Here is a 13,540-nt window from a genome sequence, read left to right on the forward strand (position 1 = left end):
TGGATGGGAGACACATTGACACACACATATCCCGGCATACCAGGATCATGAAGCAGAGGCAGGCAATGGCAAAACCACCTCTCAGTGCTGCCTTGTCTTGTAAACCTATGGGGTCACTATAAGTCAACTGGGAGCTGGGGCAGGTGGACCAGCAGATTGGGGGAATGGAGGCACAGCGGAGTGTGGAAGGTGGCCAGTAATCGCCTTCAGTAAGAAACTGTAACTTTTGAAATTGCCTGATGACTCCGGAGCATGCATGGTTCTCTCCCCACTGTTGTTGATCCTCAAGTGAAGGCAATTTTAGAAAACTTTACTGCCAGCTTCAAGAGAGGCAAAGTTATGTGCGTGTAATTAGCTCCAAATTCTATGTAGAATTTTGTTTTAATTCAATAGAATGAACTGTTTTTTTAAAACAGCTAGAGTTTTCCTGCTTAACAAGCAAATACAAGCACTAAGACCTTCAGCTGAGGCATTTTAAATCGGGAATGCACAGGTTGTACATGCTGGGGAACGGGGAGGAGCTGAAAAACTGAAAAAGTTGTTGCATCCATACAGAATCGAAACACCTCCAAGCAATATATAAATAGCAGGTCTGAACCACAGAGTCCTTCCACACCCATTCCCAGCACTCTGGACGAGTGTCCCTCCGCCTAGTTCCAAATGAAATTATAACTTTGAAACCAGGAACAAATGTACCCGTCGGTAGAACTTCAAAGATGTCGTCTTGTTCAGCTTCAAGCTGGAACCATACAGTGTCTTCAGCATCGACAGCTGGGATCAGAATCCAGTGGTCTTCAGTTTGCTGCACGTACAGCTTCTCTGGTAACATATAGCAACACCGAACTTCCAGATGGATTATGTTTAGGCCCTATGTAAGCAGCATTTGTGATTTTGTAAAAAAACACACCTAAAGATTAAAGCTGGGCAAAGACGTTTACGACCATAATATATATGCAATCCAAGATTCCTGTAAGAAACCTGAAAAATGAAACTTGGCCTCCAAGGCTAGTTTTTTTGTCTTGTTTTGGGAGATAGGGAATACGTAGGGTATGTCAGAACAGTATCATGGAAAGCAAAGGTGCCTTGTGGTTCTCCTTATGTCACAATGACTGGACACAAGCAAAGGGTTATCACACAGGTTATCGTAGCGGGTTCTGGCATCCTGGATTTTTCCCTTCCAGTTTTAATAGTTAAACTGAATGTATAGCCTACAACAGTGATGGCGAACCTTTTCGAGGCCGAGTGCCCAAACTGCAACCCAAAACCCACTTATTTATCGCAAAGTGCCAACATGGCAAGTTAACCTGAATACTGAGGTTTTAGTATAGAAAAAACAGTTGGCTCCAAGGTGCGCATTACTCGGGAGTAAGCTTGGTGGTAGTTGGTGGCTTTGCTTTGAAGCAACTGTGCAATGCTTCGAACGGGTGAATCACGACCCTAGGAGGGTTTACTCAGAAGCAAACCCCATTGCCAGCAACCGAGCTTACTCCCAGGTAAAGGATCACGCTTTCGTTCTTCCCATTAAAATCAATAACAGCGCTTAACAGGGTTACCTACACTGCTTCCCCAAAACTAGGTCTTAGGTTTAATGCTAACAATCTCCCTGAAATAATTGCACTATTATCACATGACAAACTCTGTGCACACGTGCCCACAGAGAGGGCTCTGAGTGCCACCTCTGGCACCCGTGCCATAGGTTCGCCACCAATGGCCTACACTCTCTGACTAAACTAGTGCGTAGGTTTCACATAAATTATGCTCAGATGTCTGTGCTGCTTTTCAGATTTCTCGTTATTTCTGTAAAACGTTTGATGCTTTGGTCCTACAGAAGAAAATGCAGAGATCACATTTAATGTGTCCTTGGGATACCGTGACGACATGGTCAGTGAGTGGCAAACAATGGCATACGCGGAAGAAACTCGGAAGCTCAAATGTGTCTTTCCCCTTCCAAAAGTAAGTTCCTTACAGTTCTTGTTCAGATGTTTTTTATCTTGGCATCAATCAACACATGCTTTCAGGTAGCTTTTGATTTCCCATATATACCTTACTGTACTGCACTATTTAGAGGTAAGAAATGAGCAAAGCTGTATTTGCACACTGTCACTGAATTTATTGTATGGGGACATTTATTTGACTGTTGGGAAATGTTGGAGAGGGAGGGGCTTCCTTGAGGTCAAGAAGTGGAATCATGGTGTGGTAATTTGGTCATTTCTCTGAAGGAAAGTTAGATGAAATATTTCTAAGCAACAATTTGTAGGCCTTTTGGAGTAGCTTGGAGAGTGTCATGTGAGCACAGGAAATGGGTGTCAATGGGCAAAGAGCCTGTTCTCAAACGTTACATTTTAGTTTTAACACTAATTGTGTTCTTGTTCGAAGCGTCTGAGGCTGTTGGCCATTTAGCAGATTTGAAATAAGCAGCTTCTTCTATAAGGAGCAGAACATTGATGACAGTTGCCAAGGATCGTTTTATCCGTCTGTGCACTACCTACTCTGCAGCCTCTAGCTGCCAGGCTCCTTGAACGGTAGCTGGGCACCCCACTGCTTGGGTGTGTTGCTTTCCCAGACCTTTATGGGTATCTTCCCCCTGTGGAGACTGCCATTGTGTGTTCTTCTTAATTGTTCACCTTCTGACTAAAGTAGCATTAGCTGACTGTCTTGGAGTCTTTTTGTTCCCTTTCCACATTCCACCCTCTCTGGGACTGGCCTAATTTGTGCTGTAAGAGACTAGAATGTGTATCTGGAAGCCCCCAAATGATGACTGTCTGTTTCCCTTCCTTTTTGTTCCGATAGACTAAAGAGAATGAAGGTAGCTACTATGAATGTGAGGTACTTACTTTTATGGAGATTGGAACTGTTTCCCACAAATTCTACCTTATTAATATTCGGCTCCCTGTGCATGAAAAGAAGGGCATTAATGTAGAAATTGGAGATATAAGAGATATTCGTGTCGTGGTAAGTGTGTAGCCATTTAACCTCTTCATTGATCTTGTAGTCCTTTGTAAACTGGCACTGTAGTTACAACCACAGCCAAGTGAGTGAATAAGTTTATTTCATATGGGATATTGCTTTGAATATGGGGTGACTTACTGACTAGTGAACAGAATAGGAGAAACATGGGGACATGTCAAGCTACAAAGCATTCCTGTATATACACACTTTGACTATATGCTACCAGGTGTGTTGTGCTGGTTTGTCTTAAATAAAATATGTCTATTTGAACCATGATCCTGGCACTATTCCCAAGGTCTGGTGGTAAGTCCTGCAAAAGTTTTAAAGTTACTTTCTTTCGAATAAAGCTTTTTAAACATAAAACATTTGCTAACTTCACAGTATGTTGTGTGACAGTAAGTTCCCTAGTAAGCATATAGCATAAACAAAGTTTGTGTCCGGCTTCATTAAAGCATATTGGGCAACTTCAGGCCCCTGAAACGTGTTTGAAGATGTGAGCATAGCATTTTCTTTTAATTAGTTAGCACTCAGTTGAGCAAGAAAAGCATAGAATAAGACTTCCCCGTTTTAGCCTCTCTGTGCTGAGTTGTTTTAGATGTGCTGTTGCTCTGCAGCTTTGTCTGTCTTACAGTATTTTGTCAGTACAAGCTGGCTGCACTCTAAGGGGACAGAAACTAGCAAAATGGGGGAGGGGTATAGCATGCTAGATTTTGTTATGGCTTTGAGAAGTGACTTGATTACCACAAAGGAATGTGACCCTGCAAGAAATCAGAATCCTTCTACATTTTTTGCCATGAGTACATCCATTTAGGAATTCCTTAGAAAACACATTCCATGGTCACCAGCCTGTTAGTGGTGCTGAATGCTGCCCCTATGGAGCGCCCCTGCATTTCCTCTAGGCTTTTGTTCCTTTTGAGGTGTCTCTGCTGTTCTCTTTCCATTCCCCTCCTCCACCCCATTAACTAGCTTTTCACTTGCCCTGCTGGTAATCACTTCCTTGACTTCCTCCAAAAGCAAACAGTTTTATTAATTCCTGACCATCAGCACTTGTCTGTCACCTGCTGTCTATGTGGGGGATTAAAGTTTAAGTCAGATGGAAGTAGATTTTTAAGATGTGGTGATTTCTACTGAGACAGAAACATTTTTGTCTGGACTGTAAGAAGTTTTCTGATTCCCATATCACTTGGATCCAGAGATCTCCTTCCAGTACCTTCTTATTTAGTTATCTTGTCAACTAAAATAACTGATTTCTTGGCACAAATATTCCTAGTGTCCAACAGTGTCTGCTACTAACTGTAGAGTATAACTTCACCTGTAATGCAGGTAGCCTGTTCAGCACTGACTGACCTGGTTGCTGTAGTTGACTCGAGGGTAAATTTATGCAAAAAAAAAAGAAGGTAAGTTGTGGCTGGATCAGCTTAGATTTTATTTATGTTCTAAATTCTACAGACCTCCATTCCATGGGTCAGTTTGTCTTAAGATACTGTTTAAAGGATATCTTCATTTCCTACTGGTTGATTATTTGGAGGAGGGGGAGAAATGGCTGTGAGACCCAGATAGCAACGTTACTGTTGGAGAAATGCAATTGTGAAACTTGATTTTTTTTCCCCAGGGCATCCATCAAAATGGAGGCTTTACAAAGGTGTGGTTTGCAATGAAAACCTTCCTTACACCTAGCATCTTCATCATCATGGTGTGGTACTGGAGACGGATCACAATGATGACACGAGCACCTGTCTTACTAGAAAAGTGCGTACAGAGGAGAAGAACCTTTGCATCAGTTAGCTGGTTATGAGTTGGCCATATTGAGCTGGTTTTGATTTGATCGCATTGGCAATTTATTCTGCATTTGACATTCTCGGTGCATTAACAACTCCATTGAGGTTTTATTATTAGGATTTTAAGCATAAGCATAAGCATTTTATTGTCATTGTGCACGCACAACGAAATTTACAGCAGCATTCCTCGATGCACACAATTTCAGACTCATACAATTTCAGACTCATGCAATTTCAGACTCATACATCATCATCCTCCACCCATCCCTACATAGCCCCAAATACATCAATATGAAGCAGCGGAGTTTAGCATAGCCACAGCTCTAGAGTAGAAGCTGTCTCTAAGCCTCTTTGTCCTAGTTCTGAGGGCCCTGTATCGTCTGCCAGATGGTAGCAGTTTAAAAAGAGAGTGTGCTGGATGAGACGGGTCCCTTAGAATATTTTGGGCTTTATTTAGACTTCGGGCATTATAGATTTCTTCCAAGGAGGGGAGAGGGCAGCCGATAATCCTTTGTGCAGTATTGATCACCCTTTGGAGCGCCTTCCTATTCGCCACTGTGCAACTGGAGAACCATACACAGATGCAGTAGGTTAGGACACTCTCTATAGCACAGCGGTAAAAGGACACCAGAAGTTTTCCATCTAGTTGTTGCTTCCTTAAAAGTCTCAGAAAGTACAGTCTTTGCTGGGCTTTCTTAACCACCGCGGTAGTCTGTACTCCCCAGGTCAAATCCTCTTTAATCATAACGCCCAGGAATTTAAAACTAGCCACCCGCTCCACTTGATCTCCATTTATAGTCAAGGGCTGAATTTCTGAGCTATTCCTTCTATAGTCCACTATGAGCTCCTTTGTCTTGTTAGTGTTAAGAACCAGGTTATTTTCCCTGCACCATGAGAGCAGTCGGTCCACTTCATTCCGATAGGCAGACTCATCCCCTCCAGAGATGAGCCCCACCACCGTTGTGTCATCAGCAAATTTGATAATGGTGTTACTATGATAGACAGGAGTACAATCATATGTATAAAGGGTGAACAGTAAAGGGCTCAACACACAGCCCTGTGGCGTTCCCATATTTAGAGTAAGAACTGAGGAAACCCGATTTCCCAGTCTAACCCTCTGGGAACGTCCAGACAAGAAGTCCCTAATCCACAAACAGATTGAATGTGAGAGTCCAAGATCCACAAGTTTTGTCACCAGTCTTTGTGGCGAGATTGTATTAAATGCGGAACTAAAGTCCGCAAAGAGCATTCGCACATAATTCCCCTGCTGTTCCAGATGCGTCAAAGCTGTGTGGAGGCTAATGGCAATGGCGTCCTCCGTAGATCTATTAGTCCGATATGCGAACTGATGTTTATCAAATGTATCTGGAAGGCAAGAACTAATATGCCTATGGACCAGTTTTTCAAAACACTTCATGATGATGGGGGTGAGTGCCACTGGTCTATAATCCTGAAGATTGTCAGCAGGAAATCTCTTTGGTAGTGGAACAATGGTGGAAGCTTTCAAACAAGATGGAATGGTGGACTGGGATAAAGATCGATTAAAGATCCCAGTAAAAACACCAGCCAGTTGGTTAGCGCATTCCTTTAACACCCGACCGGGAATACCATCCGGTCCAGCAGCCTTCCTTGGATTCACAGCCCTCAAAACTTGCCTCACCTCATGTTCCTCCACAGTGAGGTGTGAGCTGCAATATATTAATATATATTTAATATATTTATATTCAGTTGTTTTCTTGTGGCACATAATTTATTGGAAGCCACCCTCAGCACAAGTTGGGAAAGGGCCAGGCAAAAATTCAATAAATACATTTTTTAAAAAAATCTGCTGTCAGATGCAACTGTCTATTACAAGGCTTTTCTATCTGGAGAGCTTCATTCACTGAATTTGACGCAGAGGCGTTCACTGGAATGCATCAACAAGTGTTGGAGATGGGATCAACTCCTTGGTTATCCTATCTATGAAATGCTTTGAATGCAAAACAGCTAGTACAAATTTGCCAAGAAGGGATTGGCCTTTCATTGACATTTAGATCAGTTTGTTCTTTTGAAGTAGACCTCATTGTCCAGTCTTCAATCAGTCTTCCATTAGCTTTTAGAGAAAACTAGCAAAGATTAACCTAAAACAAAGTATTTTTAACATGAAGGATGGAAACAAAATTTGAGCTAACCATTGGCCATTTTAAAAAATCACCTGATGAACATGCCCTCTGTCTCAGTTTCTCTTGGCATTATTGGCAGTAGCTTATTTGAAATGGAAAATGGTTTTGAATGTTTTATTCGTTTTCCAGAGTTATCTTTGCTCTTGGGATCTCCATGACATTCATAAACATCCCAGTGGAATGGTTTTCTATTGGATTTGACTGGACGTGGATGTTGCTATTTGGAGACATTCGCCAGGGACTCTTCTATGCTATGCTTCTGTCATTTTGGATCATCTTTTGTGGAGAGCATATGATGGTGTGTATGTAGTTTTGGGTACCTATGGGGCTCAATTCTTCTAAGTTTTCTGTTGGCACAAGAACAAATGAATGAAATTTGACCAGATCTGTTAAGATCGTCCTGTTACTTCTTTAAATTGGGGAAACTAGGTTTCCAGTCTGTTTTATGGACTGTGAGTTTCTGAAAAGAATTAAGCTTAGAAGTGTCCAGATCTCAATGGCCATGTGCATTTCATGATTTCTAGTGGTGGTGGGGAGAAATAATGAAATTGAGTTGTCTTGTCCTTTATGTAGATCAGTGATCCCCAGCCTTTTTGAGTCTACTGGCACCTCTGGAATTCTGACACAGTGCGGGGGATGCAGTCATAAAATTTCTTCCACAAAATGGCTGCCACGGGAGTTGGAGCCAGCTGCAGCTTACCCTCCATCACACAGTATATATCCTTGTGCTGTGGTGGCAGCTGCTGTTGAAGCAATATTTTTAAAAATATGCAGAGACAGTCAAATCTCCAGTGACCAATTAGAAGTTTTGTTGGGTAGAAAGCTCATCTGGCCCTGCCTACTTTCTTCCCTTTTCGGGTATCAAGGCAGATTTCAGTGGGGACCGCTGTTATATTGGTGAAATTGCTGGATCCCAATGAAAGTTCAAGGGGGAAGGGAGTGTTACTTGTAAGGGCCATTAGATTTAAATCGGTTACTAACTCTAACTTGTTCTGCTGAGATTTATTTATGTGTGATGGAAGTCAGTGAAGTGTGTTTCAGTGAAATTATCTTATTCATGATGGTCATTTTAAATCAGGTGAATTAATATGTGTTTGTTCTTTTGTTAGTCATTTGCAAATCATTCTATTTTGCATTTTTATTAGGATCAGAATGAACGAAACCGTTTCTCTAGCTACTGGAAACAAGTTGGGCCAATTGCTATAGGCGCCTTTTGTCTGTTTGTCTTTGACATGTGTGAAAGGTAATATGGAGCTATACTCTGGGTTTTTAAAAAATGTTATTGCAGTAGCATTCTAATATCTAATCACCAAAGGCAGGTTAGAAAAATCTATGCACATCAAGAAAATCTACACGATATGGTCATCCCTGGCTGAAATGCAGGGATCTGCAGCTGCAGGAGAAGCCCCAGGTTTGCTGAAAAGTACACTTAAATAAATCAATGGTGATCTTATTTTGAAGGTGTCCCCTCATTTTGATATTTAAAAAAACCAATTTTGTGTGTGGGAAAGAGGTTCTTCAGAGCACAGTACCCCTGTAAACCACCCTTGATCTATTCTTGACATGACTGTTTTATTGCAGGGGCGTACTGTTCTAAAGTGGTTTGCCCCTGGGCCCACGCCTGACATCATGACGAGCCTGTGAGCCACAAGCCTGTCCTAGTCAGCAAGGGAGGAGCATGCTGCAGCAAGCATCAAAGATAGCGGGGGGGTTGAAGAAGCAGCTGGTGAACAAGGATTCTGCTGGAGGGATGCGGGGGACAGCCTGGAGGGATGCGGGGGACAGCCCAGTGTGCTCCCCATGGGACATGTTCGGCGGCGCCTGGGTGGTTTGACCTCTCTGCCACCCTCCATCCCCTAAGATCTGCCACTGGTTTTTCAAGATAGCTTGTCATTGTATTGTCAGATTTGAAATGCTTCGGATACGATGAAAGTGAGTATACAGCCAAGCGTAGCCTCTAAATAGTGTTCCTTTGGCCTTTCCAAATTTCAGTGGGAGATATTGCCTTGCGTTATATTTTTATTGTGTATAATCTCTTCTGTGTGAAACATAATTTTCTTCTATTTCCAGAGGGGTGCAATTAAAGAATCCATTCTACAGTATCTGGACTACAGATGTTGGTACAGAATTGGCCGTATCCTTTTCCTTCCATATCAATAATGGCACTGTGTAGGGAAGGGAAACTTGGAGAGTTTGCTTAACCTGCAGAAAATCTTGTTAACTCTGGGAATGTGCCATTGATAAACTGGCAGGGGGCCTTTTGAACTGAAATGTTGTGGTGCATCCTAGTTTCATGAACTAATGTCATGAATTTGAAAAGTGGTGGTACTTTTCTGAAATGTCAAGTACCGAGTTGACATTAGACCCAGAAATTACGTTTTGGTTTGTTTTGCCTTAGAAATCTGGTATGCGTGTTGATGTGCAAAGTTCTGAATAAATGTATAAGGATGATAAAGTGTGGCTGTCATTGAAGAGCTTAGGTTCCCCTAGCTTATCATTGAAACCTCTTTTTGTGTATGTTTCGTCCTGCACTAGAGTAGCATAGCATATTCACTGGATTGCTGCTTTGTATTTTGATTTCCTGGTATACACTCCTAAAACGGTCTTCCTGCTGAATTTTCTCCTTTAAAAAATGCCTGTTCACATTGGGAGTGCTTTCCAGCTGCGGTTAATTTTTACTATGAAGCTGAGATAAGCTAATAGGCTTAATTCACTCCTGTATCATAAACCTCTGGCAAATCTCTCCCTAAGATTACAGAATTCTTGCTGTTTCCTTGCTTCCTCATATGTACCAGTGGAGGGCTTTTAGTCATTTATATCACTTTAAAGCCACCTTACACCTATGGGAACAGCATCAGGCCTGGAACTGACCCAAAGAAAGGACTTTTTGGGTGCTCACCAAGTCTTACTTGGTCTATATTTTCTGCGTGTAACAAGGACTTTTCCCTCTGACTTCCAGCTCAGCACAGAACTATGGCAATGATAATTAAGCAGAGCCAAATAAATTATTGCTATCAGAGTCTCTGTTGACTGTGTGTGTGTCAGGGTACTGTTTCCTTAACTTTACTGCTGAGATGGCATTTATTATCGTTGCTGGGATCTGTCTCTGTCTCTACTTCTTGTTCCTGTGTTTTATGGTGTTTCAAGTGTTCCGAAACATCAGTGGAAAGCAATCCAGCCTCCCAGCAATGAATAAAGCTCGCAGACTTCACTATGAGGTAAATAACTGAAGTGGAGAAAATACCCTTGCAACTTCAACTGTGCTATTCCAATCAGAAGCCAGAAAACCAAGGTTTTATCAGCAGCATGGTTTTTGTAAGGAACAAGTAGTACACACAATACCACCTCACTTATCTGGAAGGTTCAAGGGATGTCTAGGGTCTCTAGAGAAACAATTGGAATCTACAGAGTTACAATGAGACTAAAAACATTCTCCCTGATGTTGTGCATACTGACTCAAACAGTAGACAGATTTCCATATGGCGTTGACTCAGCTCAGCAAGGAGCTACAGCTTATGTGATAGGCAGACTGTTGGGTTGACGTAAGAAAAAAACTTGAAGGAAAGAGTTCACCTTGGTTTATTTCAAATAACCGCTCCAGAATGTGTGCAGCTCTTTCTCTGACTCAGTCCTTCTTTCTTGGTATATTCCTTCTTTGCTTTGGGTTTTCTTGTACAAGAGGGTTTCTCCATTCATTGTATCCCTGTCTAATATAGAGCTACCTCTTCTGAAGTGAATACATATTGAATATTTTGTCTATCCATGACTTCAGAAATGAAATTAGGTCTCTGCTTTCAGATGCTCAGGATGACATCCTAGCTTAAAGGACACCCAGCCCGTCACCCCATTCTGTCTTACAGTTTATAGGAATTCTGTAAATAGGGGACTGTGAACAACCTTGCTCCCAAGTGCATTTGGCCTTCAGAGTTTCTGCTCTTGATGTATATTCAGTATCTTGACTATTGGCACAGTAGATTAGATTGTTTCGTGATCTCTTATCGCATATACGCTTTCCACTACAAGCGGTCTCAGTTCATCCCAGGCAAAAGGGAAAGGCCTCCTTTTCCTACAGAGAGGCTGTATCTTTGTTTCCCAGTGTCCGCTCCCTCTGATTTTTCATGGGCTTCCCTATTTGGTATTTCATTATTTTTATCCCAGAAAATGTTTTTAAAAGGTTCCCCGTGCAGGATAGGGTTTTTTTTCCAGTTTATGCCCCATTAAGATAAGCTGTGACATGCTGAGCAGAAATACACACTTCAGAATCCACTGAAGTCAATGGGCTTAGGAGGGTATAACTCTTAGGATGGCACTGTAAGACGTTTAAGCCCTTTTAGGCAATGTTCTGTTTTTTTTTTAAAGCTTTTCAGAAACAAGCTGAATAGAAATCAAAAAAGTAAATTTTGGGAGGGTAGAGATGAATGACAAAATTAAGGGTTGGTGCTATAGTAACATAAGACAAATGCGTGAATTTTTAACTGTGTGCTGCCCCTTGGAATAACTGTTTTGGGCACCTTTGCAACTGAACAGACTTATTCTGCCAGCCTTTGGCTTTTTCAAAAAAAAATGCAGTGTTTGATATACTATCACAAATAAGTCTTCCATTATTTACATTTCTGAAAGTGTCAAATAAGTTGTTTGTCTACCTCAGTATCATAGATGAAAGGAAGTCGATTTAGCTGGTCAGTCCGAGACTCCCCACTAACAGCCCTTTTGAATTCTCATTTTTTGACTGGGATTTTACAGGTTGGGATAGATAGTGTAACTAAGAGACTAGCTGAAGGTGTGGACAAGCTGTAATGACTGAATTGGGGAAATAAATATTTGACAAGCTGCAGTAGGGTCTGAAAGTAGTCTTCAGTAAACGTTGACCCATTTTGCCACTGCTGTGTGATTTATTCAGTCACAATCTGGAAGACTGAGGGAGCTGTCTCATGAGGTGGCAAGTTGGACATTAATTCTTTCTTCCCACAAGGAAAAACTAGTAATGAAAAAGAGAAAATTCACCACTGTCTAGGTAGTTACCCTGCTCTACTTTCAGCCTTTTCACCACAGACAACAATGAGCTTGGTATAGAGGAAATAAAAAGGTACTTGAAGACATGCTCTGAGACTTTTCTCCAAGGCCTACTTTTTTATGGGTGTGATTGGGAGCACACGCTTCAGCTGAAAATCAAAGACGACTGAGAGATAATGAACTATATGCAAAATTATCCAAATGTGAGTTCCACAAAACCAAACTTGACTTCCTGGGGTATAGAATCTCTAACCAGGAAGTCGAAATGGACCCTACAAAGGTCCAGGCAGTGGTAGACTGGCAGGCACCTCGCACCCACAGGCAAACTACAAACGCTCCTGGGGTTGGCAAATTTCTATGCAGCAATTTCATCCCCAATTTTGCCAAAAAAAAAGCCCACCTGCTCCAAAGGGCGTGGGTCCGGGGGGAGGGGCAAACCAGGAGCCCCCTTGAATTGGACTGGGGCCTGCCAATCTATTTTTCAAAATTTGAAGAGCTTTCACCTCTGACCCAATCATCTACCATGCTGACCCTCAGAAACCTTTTATAGTGTATGTGGATCGCCTTTGATGTTGCCATGGGCACTGTCCTCCTCCAGGCGGAAGATGGGAGACTCCACCTGCCGTGCTTTCCTTTTGTTCTCCTTGAAGCCAAGGTGGCAGACCTGGAGAAGCTGAAAAGAGGCAGAGAGGGTGACAGACGAGGCTTTCAGGGACCTAATGAGCCGGGTCCCACTCCTAAGGTGACATCTCTTCAGATGTCATGGAGAATGAAGGCCTTGGGGATGGAGGGTTAGTCTGAGGTGGGGGAAGATGCTCCCTTAGATGGGATCCCTTCCTTAACTGGTGATCAGCTATCCTCTCGCACTGAGGATACCCCTCGGGGAGGTGTGGGGCTCCTTGTAGTGGGTGATTCGGGATCATTAGAAATGTAGAGAGTTGGGTTTGTGAGAGGCTTGATGACCGCGATGGTGATTCTGCTCTGCCTGGTGCGAAGGTTGCGGATGTCACGCCTGGCTCTAGATAGGCTTTTAGACAGTGCTGGGGTGGAGTCAGCAGTTGTGGTCCACATTGGCACCAACTATTACTGGGAAATGTAGCCGGGAGGTTCTGGAAGCCAAATTTAGGCTGCTAGGAAACAGGCTGAAGTCCAGGACCTCCAAGGTGGCACTTTCAGAAATGCTACCCGTGCCACACGCAGGGCTTAGCCAGGGCAAGCCGGAGATACAGGGTCTCAACAAGTGGGATGAGAAGGTGGTGTAAGGCAGAGGGTTTCAGATTTGTCAGGAACTGGGGAACCTTTTGGGACAAGGTAGGCCTGTACAAACGGGAATGGCCTCCATCTTAACCAAAGAGGAACCAGGCCAGCTGGCGCTCAACATTAAAAAAAAGGTGGCAGAATAGCTTTTAAACTGATCACTGGGGGAAAGTTTGACAGGAGCTGAGGTGACTTCGGTTCGGAATACAGTATCTATGGGGATGCAGACAGAGAGGGAGGTTTTTCTAAATCAACCACATACAAGCGAGGAACATAGCAATGTGCATGTGACAAGGGATAGTGTCTACAAAAGACTTGAGGGTAAAGCACATAAATCCCAGGTTAAGGACAGAGACAGGGTATACAGATGTCTCTATGCTA

General features: G+C 42.7%; 1 protein-coding gene across 1 annotated transcript; it reads left to right on the plus strand.

Moving 5' to 3' along the window:
* Positions 1 to 333: 333 nt before the first annotated feature.
* On the plus strand, positions 334 to 10,134 carry LOC125424768 (protein wntless homolog). The gene is made up of 8 exons (XM_048482209.1): positions 334 to 822; positions 1,829 to 1,953; positions 2,791 to 2,952; positions 4,562 to 4,698; positions 7,019 to 7,187; positions 8,035 to 8,132; positions 8,960 to 9,023; positions 9,964 to 10,134. Exons 1-8 carry the CDS (start codon positions 717 to 719, stop codon positions 10,117 to 10,119), a joined length of 1,017 nt encoding a protein of 338 aa, XP_048338166.1. The 5' UTR covers positions 334 to 716; the 3' UTR covers positions 10,120 to 10,134.
* Positions 10,135 to 13,540: the final 3,406 nt, after the last annotated feature.

The sequence above is a fragment of the Sphaerodactylus townsendi genome, linkage group LG17, assembly GCF_021028975.2.
Source record: "Sphaerodactylus townsendi isolate TG3544 linkage group LG17, MPM_Stown_v2.3, whole genome shotgun sequence".
In the NCBI taxonomy this organism is placed as follows: Eukaryota; Metazoa; Chordata; class Lepidosauria; order Squamata; family Sphaerodactylidae; genus Sphaerodactylus; species Sphaerodactylus townsendi.